This window comes from Pleurodeles waltl, chromosome 5 (assembly GCF_031143425.1).
Source record: "Pleurodeles waltl isolate 20211129_DDA chromosome 5, aPleWal1.hap1.20221129, whole genome shotgun sequence".
Lineage (NCBI taxonomy): Eukaryota > Metazoa > Chordata > Amphibia > Caudata > Salamandridae > Pleurodeles > Pleurodeles waltl.
The window spans coordinates 1,397,763,346-1,397,789,222 of record NC_090444.1 but is presented as its reverse complement, the minus strand read 5'-3'; the positions used below and the strand labels follow the sequence as shown (position 1 = coordinate 1,397,789,222).

General features: G+C 45.7%; 1 protein-coding gene across 7 annotated transcripts in view; it reads left to right on the top strand.

Moving 5' to 3' along the window:
* The window catches only part of MYO6 (myosin VI), an 892,076-nt gene that overhangs the window by 494,585 nt on the left and 371,614 nt on the right, over nt 1-25,877 (top strand). For all 7 annotated transcript variants that reach the window (XM_069235652.1, XM_069235651.1, XM_069235650.1 and 4 more), the window contains exons 16-18: nt 1,071-1,198; nt 22,984-23,079; nt 24,739-24,909. In XM_069235652.1, coding sequence (XP_069091753.1) covers nt 1,071-1,198; nt 22,984-23,079; nt 24,739-24,909 — 395 coding nt within the window. The remainder of the gene's footprint in view (nt 1-1,070; nt 1,199-22,983; nt 23,080-24,738; nt 24,910-25,877) is intronic.

Below are 25,877 nucleotides of genomic sequence, written 5' to 3'. Positions count from 1 at the left end.
TCCAAAGTTGTAATAACCCCCTTTGTCTTACGTGACCTGGGGACCCTGGGAACCGTATAATAGGGCTTATAAGTACAGTCGGGCTTTGCCAGTTGGGTGTATCCAGTTCGACATATAATTTGTATGCGGTTAAGACACTGGCACTTATGTCTGGTTAGCAGGCCTAAGTGAACTCTCAGAGTCGAAAAACGAGCAGCATCAGTCCAAAAATGTGGGGTTAACATGCAAAAGGAGTCTTTTCCTAACACTTAAGCATCATTATTCAGGTGAAATGTATAGCATGTCTAAGCACCTTTAAATATCTGTGGTGGACACCCAGTCTTTAACCTTGAATCTTGCCCCTTACTCCACCCACACATTACAGTAACCCTGTCAATGTATGTTGTTTCTTTGTCCAGTAATACCACACACAGACTTTCTCTCTGTCATACTAGGACGTTTAAGGGGCCTACATGGAAAGTAATTCATCCGCTGCACTGCATAGCTAGTAAGCAGAAAAACAGTTACAAGCACTGGAAAAGCCAACAAGTTTGGCTTATAGCTGAAAAAAATGTATACCTATTTCCAGTGTCTGTATTATTATCTGTTGTTTTTATTGTTATGCTTTTGTGTACAGCACCTGCATAGAGGTGCAATTTTGGTCTTCACCTTCCTAAAACTTTAAAATGTAAAGCACAGGTTCTGCGTATGCGGACTTCCAAGACATATTTTTCCATGTGCATTCAGCTCCCTGTGATGATATAAAGAAATGTTTTTCCAGGACCAGGCAAATTAATTTACTGCTGTGCAAGGGCATGGATTCAGAAATTCGTAGTTTCACTGTCAATAGTGGCCATCCCTTCTTTACTGTTTTTCTGCAATCTGATGTAAACATCTTCCTTACTTGCATTACTAGAAGTAAACATTGCAGCCCCATTCTTATTTATTTAAAAGGTGAAGATCTGGAAGGAGTTGAGAGAAAGCACCCCTTTTATCTTTTAAGGGCGAATCCATGTCCCTTTGATTATCCATCTATTTTTCAAAAAGTATTACAGTGTTAGACCAAGTAATCATTTGTGTTTTTCTAACAGATTTGATTGAAGCAAAGTTAGTGGGTGTGCTGGATATTTTGGATGAGGAAAACCGTCTGCCCCAGCCCAGTGACCAGCACTTTACATCTGTTGTGCATCAGAAACACAAGGACCATTTTCGATTAACGGTATGCTTATTCAGAGTGAAAGATGTATCCTTATATTATTTCCACATTGTTTGAATGATATAACGTAACATGTTTACAAGTAGCAAGGAACTCTGCAGCGGCTGCCTTTAATTTGTAACTTATTGCTAAACACAGGGCCCTCCCTGAGGTCAGTGCCCCCTCTCCAGGTCACCGCCCTGTGTAGCCGTATCACCCTGCATGGATGGCCCTTCCACACATGGACTATAAACACGAAAGGAATGTGCTGATAAACGTCAAGCTTTACATGACCCTGCAATGAAGCACAACTCACAGACTGATTACATTAGGAGCACGTGGTAATTTCATTTCCCTGCCCCCGCATGTTGCAAGCAAGATTGGATTAGGGGAAAAGGGATTCACAGGTATAAAATATCCACCAGTCAGATATAACAGTCCTAATACGCACAAGCTAAAAAAAACTCTAAACCAATGACATCATCAATTCCAGTACCATCCTCATAACTGTCTACAACTCATCAATCAAGCAGAGGAAGGATTAGTTAAGTAAGACTGCTGAACGGGTGGAACAAGGACAGCATGGGACTCAGTAAAGGTAATACTGATCGGAGCATGCTGCAGGCAGTGTAGACTACGACCACATTTGCATGTAGCAGTGATAACAAAGGGAGCCAATTGTGTGTTTTTTTTAGGTGCAAGTGGAGTGGGTAAAACTTCAGAAGATGATTCAAAGTAGGAACAAAATGGCACTCACCTGTCTGATCTAAAAGATCTAGTGCCCACAATGTGATAACTACCCATACTTGACTAGCGTTTCATAGAACTCCCTCAAGAAGACTTTATCACTTCAGATTGGTTAGTATTAAGTGGAAGGCTCCAGGGTGTCATGCTTTTTACTTTCTCAATCTGATATCATACTCTCCTTAGTAGAAAGGAAAGCACCATAGACTGGTCAGTTTCAATCATTTGACTGCTGGAGTAAATGCATCAGATCTGCCTCTGAGTCGAGTACATAAATAGAATCCATCCACTGATATACCACTACGAGACATCAACTCTGCCCCCGGTGTCTCATAGGTTGTGTGCTTCAGTTTTTGTAGGAACACTAAAGACAGCAGAGCAGGAAATTGAAGAGTTGTGTGCGAGCAACTGCAGTGCATTTTATTCTGTAATAACTCGATCTTCAGATCAAACAGCGAGCCCATAATTCACCATCCGCTACATTCTCAAAACATTTAGTGATGAATATGGCCGATTAGAAGGAGAAAGACTCAAAGAAATCGAAGAACAAAAGATCTGTTAGAAGAGAACAAAATCAAAATCAAGAAAATCTTGTCCTGGCATGCTATATTAAAAGGAAAGTGGATTCTAACTCCAACTTTGATCCATACTTACAATGTCTAAATTGACTCTGTGACGTAAATCAAAGTACTAAAGCAAACACAAAATTGCTCTAAGCTGAAATCTTAGGGCTGTTAAATGACTCCAAAAATCTCTTTTGCAGAATATGAGAAGTAGAGTCAAGAGTTAGTTGAGCTGCAAATGCTCAAAGTTTGTTACATTAGAAAACGGACCTCATGATAAAGAAAACTGGACTTCTAGAAAGACAGATTACAGACTTGGATGATAGAAATAGAAGGTGGCAATGAAAGTTCGCAGCTCACTCACTGGAAAACTATAAAAAAGATGTAAGTTCCCATACAATCTTCCTGGCATCGTGGATCCCCAGGTTTTGGGAATTTCTTTTAGAAAAGAATTTGACAAAGAAAGAGTACATAGAAAACATATGACTCACCCAGAAACTCGCAGACCAGTGGTCCTCAAGTCACTAAAACACCTACATACTCAAAGAATCTTAGAACCTATTGTAGCGTCCTTCCCATCCTGGGTACCAAACAATGAATATGCCACACATGTAGCAATGTATTTAACATGTCTTTATTCATCAGTGTGTAACTGCAAACTCGGCATTCTAAACTTGCCTTCACTGCAGCACGTTCTGTCATGATGCTATGGAGTTCTTCAGGTTCCAAAAAAGCTCCATCACTCATACTCACTAGACACGACTTCGCCTCCTCTGTTAAATAAAATAATTCAACTTTTTTACAACAAATACATATTATAATTCTTCCATAAGTCTTTGTGGTGCTTTTACCACTAATCCAGATTGTGTACTGAGAAACTGGAAATCAGTAATCAGAGTGTCCATGATCTGCTTTGGTGATGTTGAGGAAATGACGAAGTGGGATTCACCTTAAGTTTTCTCTGATTCAGTCTCTACATTGACATTAACTTCCGACAAGCATTGTCACCATTTTGAATTGTGAGGAATCTCACGCAGTAGTTTTTCCTGGACGTTGAGCTGTTATAATGTGCTGTAGGAAGTTGGCTCTGTATGTGCTATTTCAAAGTAAGGAATAGCATGCACAGAGTCCAAGGGTTCCCCTTAGAGGTAAGATAGTGGCAAAAAGAGATAATACTAATGCTCTATTTTGTGGTACTGTGGTCGAGCAGTAGGCTTATCCAAGGAGTAGTGTTAAGCATTTGTTGTACATACACACAGGCAATAAATGAGGAACACACACTCAGAGACAAATCCAGCCAATAGGTTTTGTTATAGAAAAATATATTTTCTTAGTTTATTTTAAGAACCACAGGTTCAAATTCTACATGTAATATCTCATTTGAAAGGTATTGCAGGTAAGTACTTTAGGAACTTTGAATCATTTCATTAGCATGTATACTTTTCACATAACACACAATAAGCTGTTTTAAAAGTGGACACAGTGCAATTTTCACAGTTCCTGGGGGAGGTAAAATAATGTTAGTTTTAACAGGTAAGTAAGTCACTTACAGGTTTCAGTTTTTGGTCCAAGGTAGCCCACCGTTGGGGGTTCAGAGCAACCCCAAAGTTATCACACCAGCAGCTCAGGGCCGGTCAGGTGCAAAGGACAAAGAGGTGCCCAAAACACATAGGCTATAATGGAGAGAAGGGGGTGCCCTGGTTCCAGTCTGCCAGCAGGTAAGTACCCGCGTCTTCGGAGGGCAGACCATGGGGGTTTTGTAGGGCACCGGGGGGGACACAAGTCCACACAGAAAGTACACCCTCAGCAGCGCGGGGGCGGCCGGGTGCAGTGTGCAAACAAGCGTCGGGTTTCCTTTAGTTTTCAATGGGAGACCAAGGGGTCTCTTCAGCGATGCAGGCAAGGGGGGGGCTTCTCGGGGTAGCCACCACCTGGGCAAGGGAGAGGGCCTCCTGGGGGTCACTCCTGCACAGAAGTTCAGTTTCTTTAGGGGCTGGTGGCTGCGGGTGCAGGGTCTTTTCCAGCCGTCGGGAAATGGAGTTCAGACAGTCGCGGTCAGGGGGAGCCTGGGGATTCCCTCTGCAGGCGTCGCTGTGGGGGCTCAGGGGGGACAACTTTGGTTACTCACAGTCGTGGAATCGCCGGAGGGTCCTCCCTGAGTTGGTTGTTCTCCACCAGTCGAGTCGGGGTCGACGGGTGCAGTGTTGCAAGTCTCACGCTTCTTGCGGGGAGTTGCAGGGGTCTTTAAATCTGCTCCTTGTAACAAAGTTGCAGTTCTTTTGAAGCAGTGCCGCTGTCCTCGGGAGTTTCTAGTCTTTCTTGAAGCTGGGCAGTCCTCAGAGGATTCAGAGGTCGCTGGTCCCTTGAAAAGCGTCGCTGGAGCAGGTTTCTTTGGAAGGCAGGAGACAGACCGGTAAGTCTGGAGCCAAAGCAGTTGGTGTCTTCTGTTCTTCCTCTGCAGGGTTTTTTCAGCTCAGCAGTCCTTCTTCTTCAGGTAAGTTGCAGGAATCTAAATTCTTAGGTTCAGGGAAGCCCTTAAATACTAAATTTAAGGGCGTGTTTAGGTCTGGGGGGGTTAGTAGCCAATGGCTACTAGCCCTGAGGGTGAGTACACCCTCTTTGTGCCTCCTCCCAAGGGGAGGGGGTCACATCCCTAATCCTATTGGGGGAATCCTCCATCTGCAAGATGGAGGATTTCTAAAAGTTAGAGTCACTTCAGCTCAGGACACCTTAGGGGCTGTCCTGACTGGCCAGTGACTCCTCCTTGCTGTTTTCTTTGTTTCCTCCAGCCTTGCCGCCAAAAGTGGGGGCCGTTGCCGGAGGGGGTGGGCAACTCCACTAAGCTGGAGTGTCCTGCGGTGCTGTGACAAAGGGGTGAGCCTTTGAGGCTCACCGCCAGGTGTTACAGCTCCTGCCTGGGGGAGGTGTTAGCAGCTCCACCCAGTGCAGGCTTTGTTACTGGCCTCAGAGTGACAAAGGCACTCTCCCCATGGGGCCAGCAACATGTCTCTAGTGTGGCAGGCTGCTGGAACCAGTCAGCCTACACAGATAGTAGGTTAAGGTTTCAGGGGGCACCTCTAAGGTGCCCTCTGGGGTGTAGTTTACAATAAAATGTACACTGGCATCAGTGTGCATTTATTGTGCTGAGAAGTTTGATACCAAACTTCCCAGTTTTCAGTGTAGCCATTATGGTGCTGTGGAGTTCGTGTAAAACAGACTCCCAGACCATATACTCTTATGGCCACCCTGCACTTACAATGTCTAAGGTATTGCTTAGACACTGTAGGGGCACAGTGCTCATGCACTGGTGCCCTCACCTATGGTATAGTGCACCCTGCCTTAGGGCTGTAAGGCCTACTAGAGGGGTGACTTATCTATACCTGCAAAGGCAGTGAGAGGCTGGCATGGCACCCTGAGGGGAGTGCCATGTCGACTTACTCGTTTTGTTCTCACCAGCACACACAAGCTGGCAAGCAGTGTGTCTGTGCTGAGTGAGGGGTCTCCAGGGTGGCATAAGACATGCTGCAGCCCTTAGAGACCTTCCTTGGCATCAGGGCCCTTGGTACCAGGGGTACCACTTACAAGGGACTTATCTGGATGCCAGGGTGTGCCAATTGTGGAATCAAAAGTACAGGTTAGGGAAAGAACACTGGTGCTGGGGCCTGGTTAGCAGGCCTCAGCACACTTTCAATTCAAAACATAGCATCAGCAAAGGCAAAAAGTCAGGGGGTAACCATGCCAAGGAGGCATTTCCTTACACAACCCCCCCCCAAACGAAAGAGGATGAGACTAACCTTTCCCAAGAGAGTCTTCATTTTCTAAGTGGAAGAACCTGGAAAGGCCATCTGCATTGGCATGAGCAGTCCCAGGTCTGTGTTCCACTATAAAGTCCATTCCCTGTAGGGAGATGGACCACCTCAACAGTTTTGGATTTTCACCTTTCATTTGCATCAGCCATCTGAGAGTTCTGTGGTCAGTCTGAACTAGGAAGTGAGTACCAAAGAGGTATGGTCTCAACTTCTTCAGGGACCAAACCACAGCAAAGGCCTCCCTCTCAATGGCACTCCAACGCTGCTCCCTGGGGAGTAACCTCCTGCTAATGAAAGCAACAGGCTGGTCAAGGCCATCATCATTTGTTTGGGACAAAACTGCCCCTATCCCATGTTCAGAGGCATCTGTTTGCACAATGAATTGCTTGGAGTAATCTGGAGCTTTTAGAACTGGTGCTGTGCACATAGCTTGCTTCAGGGTGTCAAAGGCCTGTTGGCATTCTACAGTCCAGTTTACTTTCTTGGGCATTTTCTTGGAGGTGAGTTCTGTGAGGGCTGTCACAATGGATCCATATCCCTTCACAAACCTCCTATAGTACCCAGTCAAGCCAAGGAATGCCCTGACTTGAGTCTGGGTTTTTGGAGCTGCCCAGTCCAGAATAGTCTGGATCTTAGGCTGGAGTGGCTGAACTTGGCCTCCACCTACAAGGTGTCCCAAGTAAACCACAGTTCCCTGCCCTATCTGGCATTTGGATGCCTTGATAGAGAGGCCTGCAGATTGCAGAGCCTTCAAAACCTTCTTCAGGTGGACCAGGTGATCCTGCCAGGTGGAGCTGAAGACAGCAATATCATCAAGATAAGCTGCACTAAAGGATTCCAACCCAGCAAGGACTTGATTCACCAACCGTTGGAAGGTGGCAGGGGCATTCTTTAAACCAAAGGGCATAACAGTGAACTGATAATGCCCATCAGGTGTGGAGAATGCTGTCTTTTCTTTTGCTCCAGGGGCCATTTTGATTTGCCAGTACCCTGCTGTTAAGTCAAAGGTACTCAAGAATTTGGCAGCCCCTAATTTGTCTATTAGCTCATCAGCTCTAGGAATGGGATGAGCATCTGTCTTGGTGACAGAGTTGAGACCTCTGTAGTCCACACAAAACCTCATCTCTCTCTTTCCTTCTTTGGTGTGAGGTTTGGGGACTAAGACCACTGGGCTAGCCCAGGGGCTGTCAGAGTACTCCATTACTCCCAATTCCAGCATCTTGTGGACTTCCACCTTGATGCTTTCCTTAACTTGGTCAGACTGTCTAAATATTTTGGTTTTGACAGGCATGCTGTCTCCTGTGTCCACATCATGGGTACACAGGTGTGTCTGACCAGGGGTTAGGGAAAAGAGTTCAGCAAACTGCTGCAGGACCTTCCTACAGTCAGACTGCTGTTGGCTAGAGAGTGTGTCTGAGTAGATCACTCCATCCACTGAGCCATCTTTAGAGTCTGATGAGAGGATATCAGGGAGAGGTTCACTCTCAGCTTCCTGGTCCTCATCTGTCACCATCAACAGATTTACATCAGCCCTGTCATGGAAGAGCTTAAGGCGGTTCACATGGATCACCCTCTTGGGGCTCCTGCTTGTGCCCAGGTCCACCAGGTAGGTGACCTGACTCTTCCTTTCTAGTACTGGGTAAGGGCCACTCCATTTGTCCTGGAGTGCCCTGGGAGCTACAGGCTCCAGAACCCAGACTTTCTGCCCTGGTTGAAATTCAACCAGTGCAGCCTTTTGGTCATACCACAACTTCTGGAGTTGTTGGCTGGCCTCAAGGTTTTTACTTGCCTTTTCCATGTACTCTGCCATCCTTGAGCGAAGGCCAAGTACATAGTCCACTATGTCTTGTTTAGGCTCATGAAGAGGTCTCTCCCAGCCTTCTTTAACAAGAGCAAGTGGTCCCCTTACAGGGTGGTCAAACAGAAGTTCAAAGGGTGAGAATCCTACTCCCTTCTGAGGCACCTCTCTGTAAGCGAAAAGCAGACATGGCAGGAGGACATCCCATCTCCTTTTGAGTTTTTCTGGGAGCCCCATGATCATGCCCTTTAATGTCTTGTTGAATCTCTCAACAAGGCCATTAGTTTGTGGATGATATGGTGTAGTGAATTTATAAGTCACCCCACACTCATTCCACATGTGTTTTAGGTATGCTGACATGAAGTTGGTACCTCTGTCAGACACCACCTCCTTAGGGAAACCCACTCTGGTAAAGATACCAATGAGGGCCTTGGCTACTGCAGGGGCAGTAGTCGACCTAAGGGGAATAGCTTAGGATACCTAGTAGCATGATCCACTACTACTAGGATGTACATATTTCCTGAGGCTGTGGGAGGTTCTAGTGGACCAACTATGTCCACACCCACTCTTTCAAAGGGGACCCCCACCACTGGAAGTGGAATAAGGGGGGCCTTTGGATGCCCACCTGTCTTACCACTGGCTTGACAGGTGGGGCAGGAGAGGCAAAACTCCTTAACCTTCTGGGACATATTGGGCCAGTAGAAGTGGTTGACTAACCTCTCCCACGTCTTGGTTTGTCCCAAATGCCCAGCAAGGGGAATATCATGGGCTAAGGTCAGAATAAACTCTCTGAAACCCTGAGGCACTACCACTCTCCTAGTGCGACCAGGTTTGGGATCTCTTGCCTCAGTGTACAGGAGTCCATCTTCCCAATAGACCCTATGTGTTCCATTTTTCTTGCCATTGGACTCTTCAGCAGCTTGCTGCCTAAGGCCTTCAAGAGAGGGACAGGTTTCTTGTCCCTTACACAACTCTTCCCTTGAGGGTCCCCCTGGGCCTAAGAGCTCAACCTGATAAGGTTCCAGCTCCATAGGCTCAGTTCCCTCAGAGGGCAGAACTTCTTCCTGAGAAGAGAGGTTCTGTTTTTCTTGCTGGGTTGCAGCTGGTTTCCCAGCTGACTTTCATTTCCTCTTGGTAGGCTGGGCCTTTCTTTCAGACTCCAGCTCTACTTTTTCACCCTGAGCCTTGCACTGTGCCCTTGTCTTGACACACACCAGTTCAGGGATACCCAGCATGGCTGCATGGGTTTTCAGTTCTACCTCAGCCCATGCTGAGGACTCCAGGTCATTTCCAAGCGAACAGTCTACTGGGATATTTGAGGAGACCACCACCTGTTTCAGGCCATTGACCCCTCCCCACTCTAAAGTTACCATTGCCATGGGATGTACTTTAGTCTGATTGTCAGCGTTGGTGACTGGATAAGTTTGTCCAGCCAGGTATTGGCCAGGGGAAACCAGTTTCTCTGTCACCATAGTGACACTGGCACCTGTATCCCTCAGGCCCTCTACACTTGTCCCATTAATCAAGAGCTGCTGCCTGTATTTTTGCGTGTTAGGGGGCCAGGCAGCCAGTGTGGCTAAATCCACCCCACCCTCAGAGACTAATGTAGCTTCAGTGTGACACCTGATTTGCTCTGGGCACACTGTTGATCCCACTTGGAGACTTGCCATTCCAGTTTTAGCTGGATGGGAGTTAGAAGTGGTATCTTTCTTGGGACAGGCCTTGTCTCCAGTTTGGTGTCCAGACTGACTACAGCTACGACACCAGGCCTTTTTGGGATCAAAGTTTTTACCCTTGTACCCAGAATTGTTTTGTGAAGAGGCTCTGGGCCCACCCTCCTGTGCAGGTTTTTGGGGGCCTGTAGAAGACTCTTTACTATTTTTGTTTTTGGCTGTCTCACCACCTTTCCCCTGGGGAGGTTTTGTGACCCCTTTCTTTTGGTCACCCCCTGTGGAAGTTTTGGACACCCTAGTCTTGACCCAATGGTCCGCCTTCTTTCCCAATTCTTGGGGAGAAATTGGTCCTAGGTCTACCAGATGATGATGCAGTTTGTCATTGAAACAATTACTTAACAGGTGTTCTTTCACAAATAAATTGTACAGCCCATCATAATTACTTACACCACTGCCTTGAATCCAACCATCTAGTGTTTTTACTGAGTAGTCTACAAAGTCAACCCAGGTCTGGCTCGAGGATTTTTGAGCCCCCCTGAATCTAATCCTATACTCCTCAGTGGAGAATCCAAAGCCCTCAATCAGGGTACCCTTCATGAGGTCATAAGATTCTGCATCTTTTCCAGAGAGTGTGAGGAGTCTATCCCTACACTTTCCTGTGAACATTTCCCAAAGGAGAGCACCCCAGTGAGATTTGTTCACTTTTCTGGTTACACAAGCCCTCTCAAAAGCTGTGAACCATTTGGTGATGTCATCACCATCTTCATATTTAGTTACAATCCCTTTAGGGATTTTCAACATGTCAGGAGAATCTCTGACCGTATTTATGTTGCTGCCACCATTGATGGGTCCTAGGCCCATCTCTTGTCTTTCCCTTTCTATGGTTAGGATCTGTCTTTCCAAAGCCAATCTTTTGGCCATCCTGGCTAACTGGATGTCCTCTTCACTGGAGTTATCCTCAGTGATTTCAGAGAAGTTGGTCCCTCCTGTGAGGGAACTAGCATCTCTGACTAGTATTTGTGGAGTCAGGGCTTGAGAGGCCCTGCCCTCCCTAGATAGGACTGGTAGGGGGGAATCTTCCTCCAAGTCACTATCCTCATCCTCTGTGTTGCCATCCACAGAGGGGTTGGCTCTTTCATACTCTGCCAACAGCTCCTGGAGCTGTTGTTTTGTAGGTCTAGAGCCCATTGTTATTTTCTTGATTTTACAGAGTGACCTTAGCTCTCTCATCTGTAGATGGAGGTAAGGTGTGGTGTCGAGTTCCACCACATTCACATCTGTATTAGACATTATGCTTCTAAAAGTTGGAATACTTTTTAAGAAACTAAAACTAGTTCTAGAATCTAATTCAAACTTTTACCAAACTTTTAAACTCTAAAAGAAATGCTAACAGGGACTAACACAAGGCCCTAGGACTTTAAAGAATTTAGAAAAATTTCAAATTGCAAAAATCAATTTCTAATGACAATTTTTGGAGTTTGTCGTGTGATCAGGTATTGGCTGAGTAGTCCAGCAAATGCAAAGTCTTGTACCCCACCGCTGATCCACCAATGTAGGAAGTTGGCTCTGTATGTGCTATTTCAAAGTAAGGAATAGCATGCACAGAGTCCAAGGGTTCCCCTTAGAGGTAAGATAGTGGCAAAAAGAGATAATACTAATGCTCTATTTTGTGGTAGTGTGGTCGAGCAGTAGGCTTATCCAAGGAGTAGTGTTAAGCATTTGTTGTACATACACACAGGCAATAAATGAGGAACACACACTCAGAGACAAATCCAGCCAATAGGTTTTGTTATAGAAAAATATCTTTTCTTAGTTTATTTTAAGAACCACAGGTTCAAATTCTACATGTAATATCTCATTTGAAAGGTATTGCAGGTAAGTACTTTAGGAACTTTGAATCATTTCATTAGCATGTATACTTTTCACATAACACACAATAAGCTGTTTTAAAAGTGGACACAGTGCAATTTTCACAGTTCCTGGGGGAGGTAAAATAATGTTAGTTTTAACAGGTAAGTAAGTCACTTACAGGTTTCAGTTTTTGGTCCAAGGTAGCCCACCGTTGGGGGTTCAGAGCAACCCCAAAGTTATCACACCAGCAGCTCAGGGCCGGTCAGGTGCAAAGGTCAAAGAGGTGCCCAAAACACATAGGCTATAATGGAGAGAAGGGGGTGCCAGCAGGTAAGTACCCGCGTCTTCGGAGGGCAGACCAGGGGGGTTTTGTAGGGCACCGGGGGGGACACAAGTCCACACAGAAAGTACACCCTCAGCAGCGCGGGGGCGGCCGGGTGCAGTGTGCAAACAAGCGTCGGGTTTCCTTTAGTTTTCAATGGGAGACCAAGGGGTCTCTTCAGCGATGCAGGCAAGGGGGGGGCTCCTCGGGGTAGCCACCACCTGGGCAATGGAGAGGGCCTCCTGGGGGTCACTCCTGCACAGAATTTCCGTTTCTTTAGGGGCTGGGGGATGCGGGTGCAGGGTCTTTTCCAGCCGTCGGGAAATGGAGTTCAGACAGTCGCGGTCTGGGGGAGCCTGGGGATTCCCTCTGCAGGCGTCGCTGTGGGGGCTCAGGGGGGACAACTTTGGTTACTCACAGTCGTAGAGTTGCCGGAGGGTCCTCCCTGAGTTGGTTGTTCTCCACCAGTCGAGTCGGGGTCGACGGGTGCAGTGTTGCAAGTCTCACGCTTCTTGCAGGGAGTTGCAGGGGTCTTTAAATCTGCTCCTTGTAACAAAGTTGCAGTTCTTTTGGAGCAGTGCCGCTGTCCTCGGGAGTTTCTAGTCTTTCTTGAAGCTGGGCAGTCCTCAGAGGATTCAGAGGTCGCTGGTCCCTTGGAAAGCGTCGCTGGAGCAGGTTTCTTTGGAAGGCAGGAGACAGATCGGTAAGTCTGGAGCCAAAGCAGTTGGTGTCTTCTGTTCTTCCTCTGCAGGGGTTTTTCAGCTCAGCAGTCCTTCTTCTTCAGGTAAGTTGCAGGAATCTAAATTCTTAGGTTCAGGGAAGCCCTTAAATACTAAATTTAAGGGCGTGTTTAGGTCTGGGGGGTTAGTAGCCAATGGCTACTAGCCCTGAGGGTGAGTACACCCTCTTTGTGCCTCCTCCCAAGGGGAGGGGGTCACATCCCTAATCCTATTGGGGGAATCCTCCATCTGCAAGATGGAGGATTTCTAAAAGTTAGAGTCACTTCAGCTCAGGACACCTTAGGGGCTGTCCTGACTGGCCAGTGACTCCTCCTTGCTGTTTTCTTTGTTTCCTCCAGCCTTGCCGCCAAAAGTGGGGGCCGTGGCCGGAGGGGGCGGGCAACTCCACTAAGCTGGAGTGTCCTGCGGTGCTGTGACAAAGGGGTGAGCCTTTGAGGCTCACCGCCAGGTGTTACAGCTCCTGCCTGGGGGAGGTGTTAGCAGCTCCACCCAGTGCAGGCTTTGTTACTGGCCTCAGAGTGACAAAGGCACTCTCCCCATGGGGCCAGCAACATGTCTCTAGTGTGGCAGGCTGCTGGAACCAGTCAGCCTACACAGATAGTCGGTTAAGGTTTCAGGGGGCACCTCTAAGGTGCCCTCTGGGGTGTAGTTTACAATAAAATGTACACTGGCATCAGTGTGCATTTATTGTGCTGAGAAGTTTGATACCAAACACCCTGAGGGGAGTGCCATGTCGACTTACTCGTTTTGTTCTCATCAGCACACACAAGCTGGCAAGCAGTGTGTCTGTGCTGAGTGAGGGGTCTCCAGGGTGGCATAAGACATGCTGCAGCCCTTAGAGACCTTCCTTGGCATCAGGGCCCTTGGTACCAGGGGTACCACTTACAAGGGACTTATCTGGATGCCAGGGTGTGCCAATTGTGGAATCAAAAGTACAGGTTAGGGAAAGAACACTGGTGCTGGGGCCTGGTTAGCAGGCCTCAGTACACTTTCATTTCAAAACATAGCATCAGCAAAGGCAAAAAGTCAGGGGGTAACCATGCCAAGGAGGCATTTCCTTACATGTGCCCTCTGCTGTTACAACTTAATATGGCTCGGCATCATAAGGGGCATCAGATTTGTGTTGTAGCTGGCGAACAAGCACTCAGTCTCCTTGCTTGAAAACAATGTTCTTTTCATGTCTCAGTTTGTCAGTATAGGTCTCCATCCTCTGCTTACAACTCAAGTCGGTTGTTTGTGTCATAGTATCAATCTTGGGACTGTTGTTAATCCACTGAGACAACTTGGTTGTTATGGCTCTCCTGAAAATCAGTTCTGCAGGGCTCTCACCTGTGGTCGAGTGAGGAGTTGAACAGTAAGCTCGTAGAATAGATTGCAGGTTTTCTTCAGTTTATTTACATGCTCCACCAAGGGGAGAGTTTCATTCTTTCTTTTGAGATGGGCTCATCCACTTACAATGACATAGGCAAGATGCAAAGGGTAATATTTCTTTAATTAGAGTCAAAGAGGACTTACATTTATATTGTTACAATGCAAGATTGAACCAAGAACTACAGTATTGTCTTAAGGTCTTTGGATAAACTCTTGTAAAGCCAGTGAAGCTGGTAACATAGTTCTCAAGATTCTCCAGTCCATGCATAGGCATCTTATCTAGCCCAGGGTTTGGTTTTGCATCATTGAATTTGTAAAGCTTACCTTATATGATGAGATGAGCATGACTATAAGCCAGAGAATGCAGGTCATAAACCTAGTCTACTTCAGTGTTTTTGGTTAATTGTGTAGCAATAATAGAGTCTAATGGTTCGGACATAAGACAGGTTTCAGATAAGCTGAGTACTTTTAAATCAAGCCATTCTTTTATGTGATATGTAGGGTGGCTCAGGCCCTGGAGAAGGTAATCTGTTTCCATTTTGATTTAGATTTAGGCAGTGCTGGAATGACTGGGAATAATTTATATTAAAGAATTCTACTTCTGATGTGTACTTCTACCAGCTGATTCTCGCCTGTAAAACAATCCCCAGGTGTCAGAGTGGATCCGCAAAACTTAAAAGCATCAGTGTCACCAGTATAGGGCACTGGACTCAGTCGGTGCCAGAAGGGGTGTCAGATGACATTCCTTAGTCGCACTCCTGTGCATTATCATCATCATTTCCCTTTTTTCCACTCCTTCAATGCAGAGCCGTAGCTTCTGGGTTTTCCTCACACAAAATTATTAAAAGCAGTACCATTCTCTCCACCTAAGAAATTGAGTTTGATACCCTGTAGGGGTTGTGAGGGACAGATGTCCTTCACAGACCCCCATTTGAACTGTTTGAAGTGCTTGGGTTCTGACGATGACACCGAATCTTGAACTTCTTGCCTCTGTACAAACCACAAGGCCACCGAAAAGCAGGATGCCAAGCTCTTGTTGGCTCAGGCCAAGGACAACCATCTATAACAGAAACTTTCTCAACTCCATTCCTGTTCTCAATCTGCCTTGTCCACCAAGTGAAGAAGACATTGCAAAATATTCAAAAAATCAGAAGTTAAGTCTCCGGCTCCCCCTGTTCATGCCATTTCAGCCCATGCCAATCAGTGCCACGCCTCTGCTTTGTGGTAGGTTCTACTCTCTACCAGTTTGTGGTACTACCTTTTGAATTGCCATTGGCACCTTGAGTTTTCACCAAGGTGGTGGCAGTGGTTGCAGGCTGTCTCAGACGGCCGGGTATGCTGATCATCCTGTACCTGAACAACTGTTTCTTCAAAGCCAACTCCCCAGTGCTGTTGATCGACCTGGGTCTTTCAGTCAGTAAGCCCAAATCTCACCTGCGTTCCTCCCACTGTATCTAGCGCATAGGATCAGTAGTGGACACCACCTTTCTCCATGCCTTTCCTCCTCTTCAGAAAATAGCAGACATCCAGGAGATGATTCTATTCTGTCAGTGAGGCGTGAGAGTTACAGTCCTGAGAGTTCTGAGGTTCCTAGGGCTGGTGGCTTCCTGCATTCTTCTAGTAGCACATGCATGTTAGCACTTAAGGGCCCTGCAGTGGTTCTTCTGCAAGCAGTGGCTACAGTACGAGGGAGACCTGTACGAGGGATCTCCCCCACGGCTGTGGCAGATGTGGCTTGGTGGAGGAATGAGGCAAACCTGACATATGGTATGGTCTTTATTCCTTCTGTGGCCCTTGCTACACTAGTGATGAATGTTTCCACACTGGGTGGGGAGCTAACCTGAAGAATCTGGAGATCAGGGGCTTATGGTCTCTGAGAAAGCAGGTTCTTCAAATCCACCTACTATAATTGGGAGCAATTCAGCTGGTGCTCAAGGCCTTCCCCTCCATCATAGGTTGTTCCATTCAGTTCTTGACGGACAACACAACTGCAGTGTGGCATGTCAGCAAGCAAGAGGGAACAGGGTCTCCTCTCCTTTGTCTGGAGGCTCTGAGACTGTGGTCTTGGGCACACTGCCAAGGGATATGGCTCATTGTCAATTACATAGCTGACAGCCTGAGCTGGCATTATCTTGCCAGTCACAAGTGGCGTCTTCTACCAGAGGTAGTCCAAGACATCTTCCCCCAGTGGGGCAGTACTCCAATATACTGACGCACCTTTTCAGAAAATGCACAGTGCCAGCAGTGCTGCGCCCTCCAGTATCCGTTGAGTGGAGCTTTGGGGAATGCATTTCAGTTGAGGTGGAAGTTGCAGTCGAAGAATGCGAGTGGCAACTAGCAACTAAGTGGCTTTTCCTTTGTGGTGAAACTCTCAGGTATATCCGAATGTTGCCTCATACAGCATTACATCATAATGTTTTGGTTGACCTGGAGTGACCACAGAGACTCTAAGTAGATGTTAAAGAGAATGGGTGATAATGCTTCACAAATTGTGATGTGTTATGAAAACAAAGACTCAGGCTTGGAAAAGTCACACCAGATCCGATGGAATATAGTGTTGATAGTGAATCCTCATGGCCTGTTGCATTAAATGCTGCGTTTGGCACATAGGACCACCTGCCACAGATCACTAGCATTCAGAATATAAGTATATTCATGTATTATGTGAATAGTTGCTATTTCCTTTCTTCGACTTGGTCTGAAACCAGACTGGTTAGTGCTGAGGAGGATGCTGTCAATCAAATGTGACTCATTTTACACATACACTAAAACCTGACTAGTTAGTGCTGAGAAGGATGCTATCAGTCAAATGTGACTCATAGCACACATACTTCAACCAAGAAATTAGTTGCTTCTGGAATAGGAGTGCAGAAATAAATCTCTTTATAGAGGTCCAAGGAGCTGAGGTTGCCTTTTTGGCAGTGCAGTGACTTGGCCTGTTTTGTGAACAGATGAGTAGATTCCTTGGATGAGACAGGCATTCATTGTCCTCAGGAGGAATGTGGCCGTATTTTCAGCAAATGATTTTAAGAGTTTGGCAGACCCCTACCAAAGCGTATGGCCACGGAGGCTGCGCTCAGCGTCATTGGTTCCCAGTAAGACACAGATTCACTTTTAAAGCCTTGTGCTTTTGCTCCAAAGCTGTGAATAGCAAAATCCATCGGTCGGTATTAGTAGAGCGCACTGTCACCCCTAGGGTTATCGGGGCACTAAGATGCTATGTCACCATCAAAAAGACAGGTCTTGAGCTTTTTACTGAATTCTGTCAGGGAGGGGACTGTTAGGAGGTGGAGAGGGTTGGATGTTCCCGGTCATGGCATTGATGTAGGAGAAGGAGCGGCCCACGGTGCAGCCGAGATGGATGTGAGGGGTGTGAGGCAGAGCGCAGATGTCTTCCGGGCAAGTGGAAGTTCAGTCAATGGTTGATGCAAGATGGTCCTTGGTAGGCATGCATGAGGATCTTGAACTGACATCTCTTCTGGATGGGGGAGCCAGTGGTGGTCTCTGAGGTTGGGGGTGATGTGGGTCCATTTTGGTAGGTCCATAATGAGTCTGGTTGTGGTGTTCTGTATGGTCTGGAGTCCTTTGCGGAGTTGGATGGAGATTCAGACGAAAAGGGCGTTGGGGTAGTCTAGGCTGCTGGTGACGAGGGTCTGTATGTTGGTCTTTCTGGTGTTGATAGGGATCAAACTGAAGATTCTGCGGAGCATGCAGAGGGTGTAGAAGCATGAGGAGGTAACTGCGCTGACTTGTTTCAGTGTCAGTTGGCTGTCGATGATGATGCTGAGGTTGCATGCGTGGTCTGTAGGTGTGGGTTAGAGTTCTGCTGGTCATCAACTGTGGTCCATACGGAGATGTTCTTTCTGACGATCATTACTTCTTTTTTTTTTTTAGTTCTCCATTTGGCAACTGTCTCTCATTATTTGGTTATGACTGTCATGGTGCTGCAGAGGTTGGTTTTGGCGTTGGTTGGGTCCTCAGTGAGTGATAGGATGAGTTGTGTGTCGTTGGTGTAGGAGATTATGTTGAGGCTGTGGGATCTGATGATGACTGCAAAGGGGGGTCTGTAAATGTTCAATAGGATGGGGCTGAGGGACGATCCCTGTGGTATGGGGCAGGTGATGGCCTTTGGTGCGGAGGAGAAGGGAGGCAGCCCGATGCTCTCTGTACGGCTTGAGAGAAAAGAGGTGCTCCATTGGTGGGCAGTTTGCTGTATGCCAGTGGTGTGGAGTCTGTCGATGAGGGTCTGGTGGGAGGCTGTGTCAAATGCAGTGGAGATGTTGAGGAGGATCAGGACCACGGTTTCTCTGTGGTTGAGGAGAGATCTGATGTCTGTGTTGGCAATCAGCACGGTCTCAGTGCTGTGGTTGGTACAGAACCCAGATTTTTTTTAGTTATCCTTGTGACAGCTGTCTATCATTATTTGGTTATGACTGTCATGGTGCTGCAGAGGTTGGTTTTGGCATTGGTTGGGTCCTCAGTGAGTGAGAGAATGAGTTGTGTGTCGTCGGTGTAGGAGATTATGTTGAGGCTGTGGGATCTGATGATGTCTGCAAAGGGGGGTCTGTAAATGTTCAATAGGATGGGGCTGAGGGACGATCCCTGGGGTACGGGCAGGTGATGGCCTTTGGTGCGGAAGAGAAGGGAGGCAGCCCGATGCTCTCTGTACGGCTTGAGAGAAAAGAGGTGCTCCATTGGTGGACATTTTGCTGTATGGCAGTGGTGTGGAGTCTGTCACTGAGGGTCTGGTGGGAGGCTGTGTCAAATGCAGTGGAGAGGCTGAGGAGGATCAGGACCACGGTTTCTCTGTGGTTGAGGGGAGATCTGATGTTTGTGTCAGCAATCAGCACGGTCTCAGTGCCGTGGTTGGTACAGAACCCAGATTGTGAGGTGTCGAGTGGTTGGTTGAGTTCCAGTTATTTGGTGAGCTATGGCTTTCTTGAGTACTTTGACTGGAAGCAGGGAGATCGGTTGGTAGATTTTGAGGTCGCTGGGGTTGGTCGAGGGCTTTTTTTTTTATTTATTTTTTAGCAGTGGTCTGACCTCTACGTGTTTCAATTCATCTGGAGAGGTTGCTGTGGAGATTTAGGTGTTGAGGATGTTGGTGAGCTCTGTACTGGCTCCTAGGTTGAAGCGATGGTAGGGGCAGGGGTCGGTGGGAGTCCCATAGTTCAATTCAAGAAAGTACAGGGGGACGGGAGCTCACTTGGCTACTTACCGCCTAAACTGTGGAATTCTCTGCTCTTAGCAGTTCATCAGGCCCAGTTGTAAGACCTTTTCAGAAAGAAAAATAAAACGTAAAACCTGTTTTGTTAGCTCATAATGTAGATGGGTTTAATAACTGCATTGAGAAGGGTGGACACCTTTACCTAACGCTGGGACACCTCAAATATGGTAGCTATGCGCTTTTAAAAATAACATCATTATTTAGAAATCACATTTGTATGCCTACAACCATTTTCAGTGGACTTTCCCACGTCAAAAATTGCAGTGTTTCTGTTTTACTGACCTAATAAACAATAACTAATTAAAACATTTTGAAACTGAGTTCCGAATCCCCTTGGCAGATGAACATGTTTCTAGGCCGACAGCCTTTTAAAAATAAAATGCCTATCCTTCTGTGCTGTTTGTAGATGCCAAAAGGCATTGTTCACCAGTTTGAGGAAGGATATGTCACATATATATTCTAGACATCAAAAGTTATTTTTAATGCTACCATATAAATTATCAGAAAAAAAAGATGTGTAAGTGTAAAAAGATATTTGTGATAATACTGATGCAATTTGATTTATGTGTATCAAATACTTGCTTTCAGTGTGCAAGATAATTATCGTACCAACAATCAAGTCCTTGCACCTCCGGGGTTCCTATGGTTTTTTCAAGCCACATGAAATGGTTTGCCAGTCCTTTACCTTAAAATGTCCCGTCAATTAGGTAAATCCTCTCTGTAGCCAATATCAACTTTTTGGTAAGCAGGCATGTGAGACTAGATACTTGGACATTGCATAATGCTCACTGTAGGAAAATGGCTCCCTGTTGCAGATACCCCTCACTTTGCCTGATATTGATACTGACTTGACTGAGAAGTGTGCTGGGGCCCAGCACCAGTGTTCTTTCACTTAAAATGTACCATTGTTCCACAATTGGCACACCCCTGGCACACAGATAATTGCCTTGTAAAAGGTACCGGTGGCACCAAGGGCCCGGTGAGCAGGGAAGGTCCCTAAGGGCTGCAGCATGTGTTGTGCCACTCTAAGGGACCCCTCACCTAACACATGCACACTGCCATTGCACATTGTGTGTGTTGGTGGGAAGAATCCCTCTAGCAGGCCTTGCAACCCTAAGGCAGGGTGCACTATACCACAGATGAGGGCATAGCTGCATGAGCAATATGCCCTACAGTGTCTAAGTCCATTCTTAGACATTGTAAGTACAGTGTGGCCATATTAAGTATTTGGTCTGGGAGTTTGTCAAAACGAACTCCACAGCTCCATGATGGCTACACTGAATACTGGGAAGTTTGGTACAAAACTTATCAGAATAATAAACCCACACTGATGCCAGTGTTGGATTTATTAAAAAATGCACACACAGGGCATCTCAGAGATGCCCCCTGTATTTTACCCAATCCTTTAGTGCAGGACTGACTGGTCTGTGCCAGCCTGCCACTGAGATGAGTTTCTGACCCCCTGGGGTGAGAGTCTTTGTGCTCTCTGAGGCCAGAAACAAAGCCTGCACTGGGTGAAGGTGCTTAACACCTCCCCCTGCCGGAACTGTAACACCTAGGAGTGAGCCTCAAAGGCTCAGGCTTCGTGTTACAATGCCCCAGGGCACTCGAGCTAGTAGAGATGCCCGCCGCCTGGACACAGCCCCCACTTTTGGCAGAAAGTCCAGAGGAGATAATGAGAAAAACAAGGAGGAGTCACCTACCAGCCAGGACAGCCCCTAGTGTGCCCTAAGCTGAGGTGACCCCTGCCTTTAGAAATCCTCCATCTTGGTTTTGGAGGATTACCCCAATAGGAATAGGGATGTGCCCCCTCCCCTGAAGAAGGAGGCACAAGGAGGATGTAGCCACCCTCAAGGACAGTAGCCATTGGCTACTGCCCCCCAGACCTAAACACACCCCTAAATTCAGTATTTGGGGGCGACCCTGAACCCAAGAAATCAGATTCCTGTAACCTGAAGAAAGAAGGACTGCTGACCTGAAAGCCCCGCAGAGATGATGGAGACACCACCTGACTTGTCCCCAGCCCTACCGGCCTGTCTCCAGACTCAAAGAACATGCACAGCGACGCATCCGACGGGACCAGTGACCTCTGAGGACTCAGAGGACTGCCCTGCACCTAAAGGACCAAGAAACTCCTGAGAATTGCGCCACTGTTCAGAAACTGCAACAACTTTGCACATTTTTAGCAACTTTAAAGAGGCTCTCACTTTCCACCGGAAGCGTGAAACTTCATACTCTGCAACCGATGCCCCAGGCTTGAGTTTGGAGAAACCAACACTGCAGAGAGGACTCCCAGGCGACTCCAACAACATGGACACCCTAAGTCAACCCCCATGTGCCCCCAGCGACGCCTGCAGAGAGGACCCAGAGGCTCCCCCTGACCATGACTGCCTGGTAACAAAGGAACCTGACGCCTGGACCAAGCACTAAACCCGCAGCCCCCAGGACCGAGAGGAACCACCTACCAGTGCAGGAGTGACCAGCAGGCGACCCTCATTCTAGCCCAGTCGGTGGCTGGCCCGAGAAGCCCCCTCTGTGCCCTGTCTGCATCGCCTAAGTGACCCCCAGGTCCCTCCATTGCTTTCTATAGCAAAATCGACACCTACTTTGCCTACTACACACGGCTGCCCCTGTGCCGCTGAGGGTGTGTTTTGTGGGCTTGCATGTCCGGTCCCCTCCAGTACCCTACAAACCCCCCCTGGTCTGCTCCCTGAGGATGCAGGTACTTACCTGTAAGGAGACTAGGACCGGAGAACCCCTGTTCTTCATAGGAGCCTATGTGTTTTGGGCCCTCCTTTGACCTCTGCACCTGACCGGCCCTGTGTTGCTGGTGCGGTGTCTTTGGGGTTGCCTTGAACCCCCAATGGTGGGCTGCCTATGCCCAGGAGATTGACTGTGTAAGTGCTTTACTTACCTGCAAAAACTAACCAAACTTACCTCCCCCAGGAGCTGTTGATTTTTTGCACTGTGTCCACTTTTAAAATAGCTTATTGTCATTTTAACCAAGACTGTGTGTACTACTGTTTTAAATCAAAGTTCTATACTTACCTGTGTGAAGTACCTTGCATTGATGTACTTACCCAAAATTTGAATCTTGGGGTTCTTAAAATAAATTAGGAAAATATATTTTTCTATATAAAAACTATTGGCCTGGAGTTAAGTCTTTGGGTGTGTGTTCCTCATGTATTGCCTGTGTGTGTACAACAAATGCTTAACACTACCCTCTGATAAGCCTACTGCTTGACCACACTACCACAGAATAGAGCATTAGTATTTTCTAATTTTGCCACTATCAACCTCTAAGGGGAACCCTTGGACTCTGTGCACACTCTCTCTCACTTTGAGATAGTATATACAGAGCCAACTTCCTACATTCACTACTGTGGTTTAAGCCCTCTAAAAAACTTTGCTGCGTATGGCAAAAGGTCTTTTCAGCTGAAAGGCATCAGTAGCTCAGACATTGCTGCTTGGAGCATAAAATGTCATTAGAAAAAGGTCATGGTGTGAAACTGGTCACGCTATGTTTTTAAAACGCTGTTCAGGGCTAAATCGCTTGGCAGCAGACTGACAGCTTCCAAAGTAGCTTCATCTCCCAACTTATTCTACCATGAGTTTTAGGCTTGTAACGAATAAAATTCAATTTGTTATTGCCGTTTTCATGTCTATCCATTCATTACTGTCAGTTGATAGTAACCTGAATTCTAATTTCAGATTCCCAGGAAGTCTAAACTTACTGTTCACAGGAATATTCGAGACGATGAAGGCTTTATTGTTCGACATTTTGCCGGAGCAGTCTGCTATGAAACGGTATGTGTATTCATATGTACAATATTTTATTGTCCAAAAATAGTTTTTTTAAAAGTGAATTTGTCTATTTATTTTGACCTTTTCAAATGCAGCCTAACCCAGGGCGAAAGGCTGCTGAACGGAAGTTTAAAAATAATTAACACAAAAGAAGAGCAGAAAGACAAATTTATTAAAGTTAAATAAAGTTATACTAACTTCCAATTTAAATGGGAAAAAAAAGCAAAGACAAGCAGCAACGCCTGTTCATTGAATCATGTAGGAAACTGCAATAACAGAATTAATAAAGGTCTTTATGTAAGGCCAGATGAAAAACGTGAGTTTAAGACTTTCCTAAACGAAAATTTGGCTAACGTGTTTCATCCCAAAGAAAGATAATCACACAAAATTATGGTCTGCATCCTACAGGGTTGTTAGGAGAGTTTTCCTTGAACAGGAGGACGATGAGACAACTGGAGTTTTCACTATGTTTCAGGCTGAACCCCACGGATACCTGAACGTTCTCAGCCAGATAAAAAGACTGGTAAAAGGCAACCCTCTTTAAATGCTTCAAAAAGCTTACATTGAATTTGGAAATAATGAGGCAGCAATTCTAAGCTAAATAGTATGATAATGATATGAGCGAAGATCTCTGGGTTCCATCCACAAACTAGTAAGTAGATCTTAGAACCGTTTTTCCGTTGGACTAAGTGAAGTTGCAACCCATTAAAGATAGCATCCAGGACCAGAACGTGGATCTTAGATTAAAAAAAAAGGTAGGAGCAGCTTATCTATCTCGCCTAACTTCAAGATGTGAGGCAAACAATCATTGACCTGAGAGTGAAACACAAGGAACATTCAGCTGACACTAAAATTGGGGCTAACACAAAGTCTCAAATGTAAGGTAAGTGCAGACTGTCAGAAGGAAAACGTCAAGAATGTAGTTTTCTCAATGAATTGAGTTTGAGGGAGTGATTGAACTGTTTAACTTGGCAAACAGTGCTGCACGTCTAGAGCTTCACCACAAGGTGATAACTTTAGCGAAATGTGAATGTTTTCTGTGCACTCGTGAATGAAGTTGACCAAATTGAGCTGTATGTCCACCATGCAACTTTATGTGAGTAAAAGACAGCATTTGGTAATACCAAAGTGCATGAGAAAAGTTGCAATGTGAATTTCCCAGTCTGTTTCTGTTCCACCTAATGGAAAAAGACAACTAATATTGGAGTGAATCCTATTTCCGTAGATGCTAAAAACAAATCAAAGGCAAGTGATCTGCCATTGAAGAAGCTTCTGTGGGATTCAATAGCGTGAGCAACCACAGCATACAGTTAATTTTATGTACCTCTCTTCTCCTTTTTGAGTGTAAACTTAAATGAAGGCATCAGACAACAAAAACACAGTTATGTAACAATTTGCAAAATCTTTTTGAGTTAACGTATATCTGTATTCCCAGGACATTTTCCTTGTTGTAATGTCTCCTAACACATTAGCACCAGTGCCCTTGAGTTCATTCGAAGTAAATTATACAGTGCTAATTTGCCTGTGCTTAACTTTTTTTTGAAATTCTGGGGTTCATGATTGCAGACTGTTCTTTGGCTTAAACAAATGCATAGGCAATTGTGAAGTTTTATACAAAGTGCTACATAGCTTACAAAAGCTAGCCTGTGTTTATTTTCGCAGACCCAGTTTGTTGAGAAAAATAACGATGCTTTGCACATGTCACTGGAATGTCTTATCTGTGAGTCTAAGGACAAATTTGTTCGAGAATTATTTGAATCCGCAAACAACCACAAAGACACCAAACAAAAAGCTGGAAAACTTGGCTTCATCAGTGTGGGCAACAAATTCAAGGTACAGTCTTGTGTTGTATTAGTGATTTCTTCTCCATGCATTTGATGAGTGTTTACTCCTTCTGTTTTCAGCATGTGTTTGCTAATATAGCTTTTCAATTAAAAAAAGCATTTCACTTTACTCTGAATGTTGGGTAATTTACTTGCTTCAAATAGAAAAATACAGTGATCTTCTGGCTGTGCTTCTTGAAGGAAAATATATCATAACCATAGGATGAAAAATGTATTTAATACATGTGTTTTCCTTTTATCATTACAGTCAAGTAATGTGGTGTGAATTTGTATATCGCAATTGTCATTAAGAATTTGAAATTATATCTGATTTTAAATTGTCCTGGATATGGCACTCTTTCTGTGGACCTTTAGACTATCACTACCATTTACCAACTAGCCTGTTACTTGCTGTTTCCTGTGACAGTATGCCAAATTCAAAATTATTACATTGTTGTGCAGCTCACATGATTTTCTCTGACCAGTACACTTATTAAGATATAATTAGATTGCTATTTATAATGTACTCTCTAGTTTTATGGGTGTACACCACAGTGTTAAATACACAGAAAAATGCACATAAGTCTCACAAGCCACAACGAGTAGTGGATCCTTTCTACACAAGAGTCACAAGTTGGAAGTTAACCTCTCCCACTGTAGCGGTACCAAAGATGTGCTGCTCAGTGCACTGCAAGGAGAATACCACATAAGCCAGTTGAAGAGTAAGTAATGAACAACTAGAATTAGTTAACTATGTATCACTAGTACCGGAATGTCTGCTACGGGGTTCTGAAGGAATTCATGTTAAAGGAAAACAATGTAGGTTATACAGTGATGAAATAAAATCATGTAGGAGCTGAATAAAAACAAACTAAACTGGCAGATACTGAGTAAGCTTTGTGGAAACAATCAGATGTTTCTTGGGCAAGGACAGATTTCTTCATCAGACATTCAGTAAACTTCTCTGAATTTCAAGAT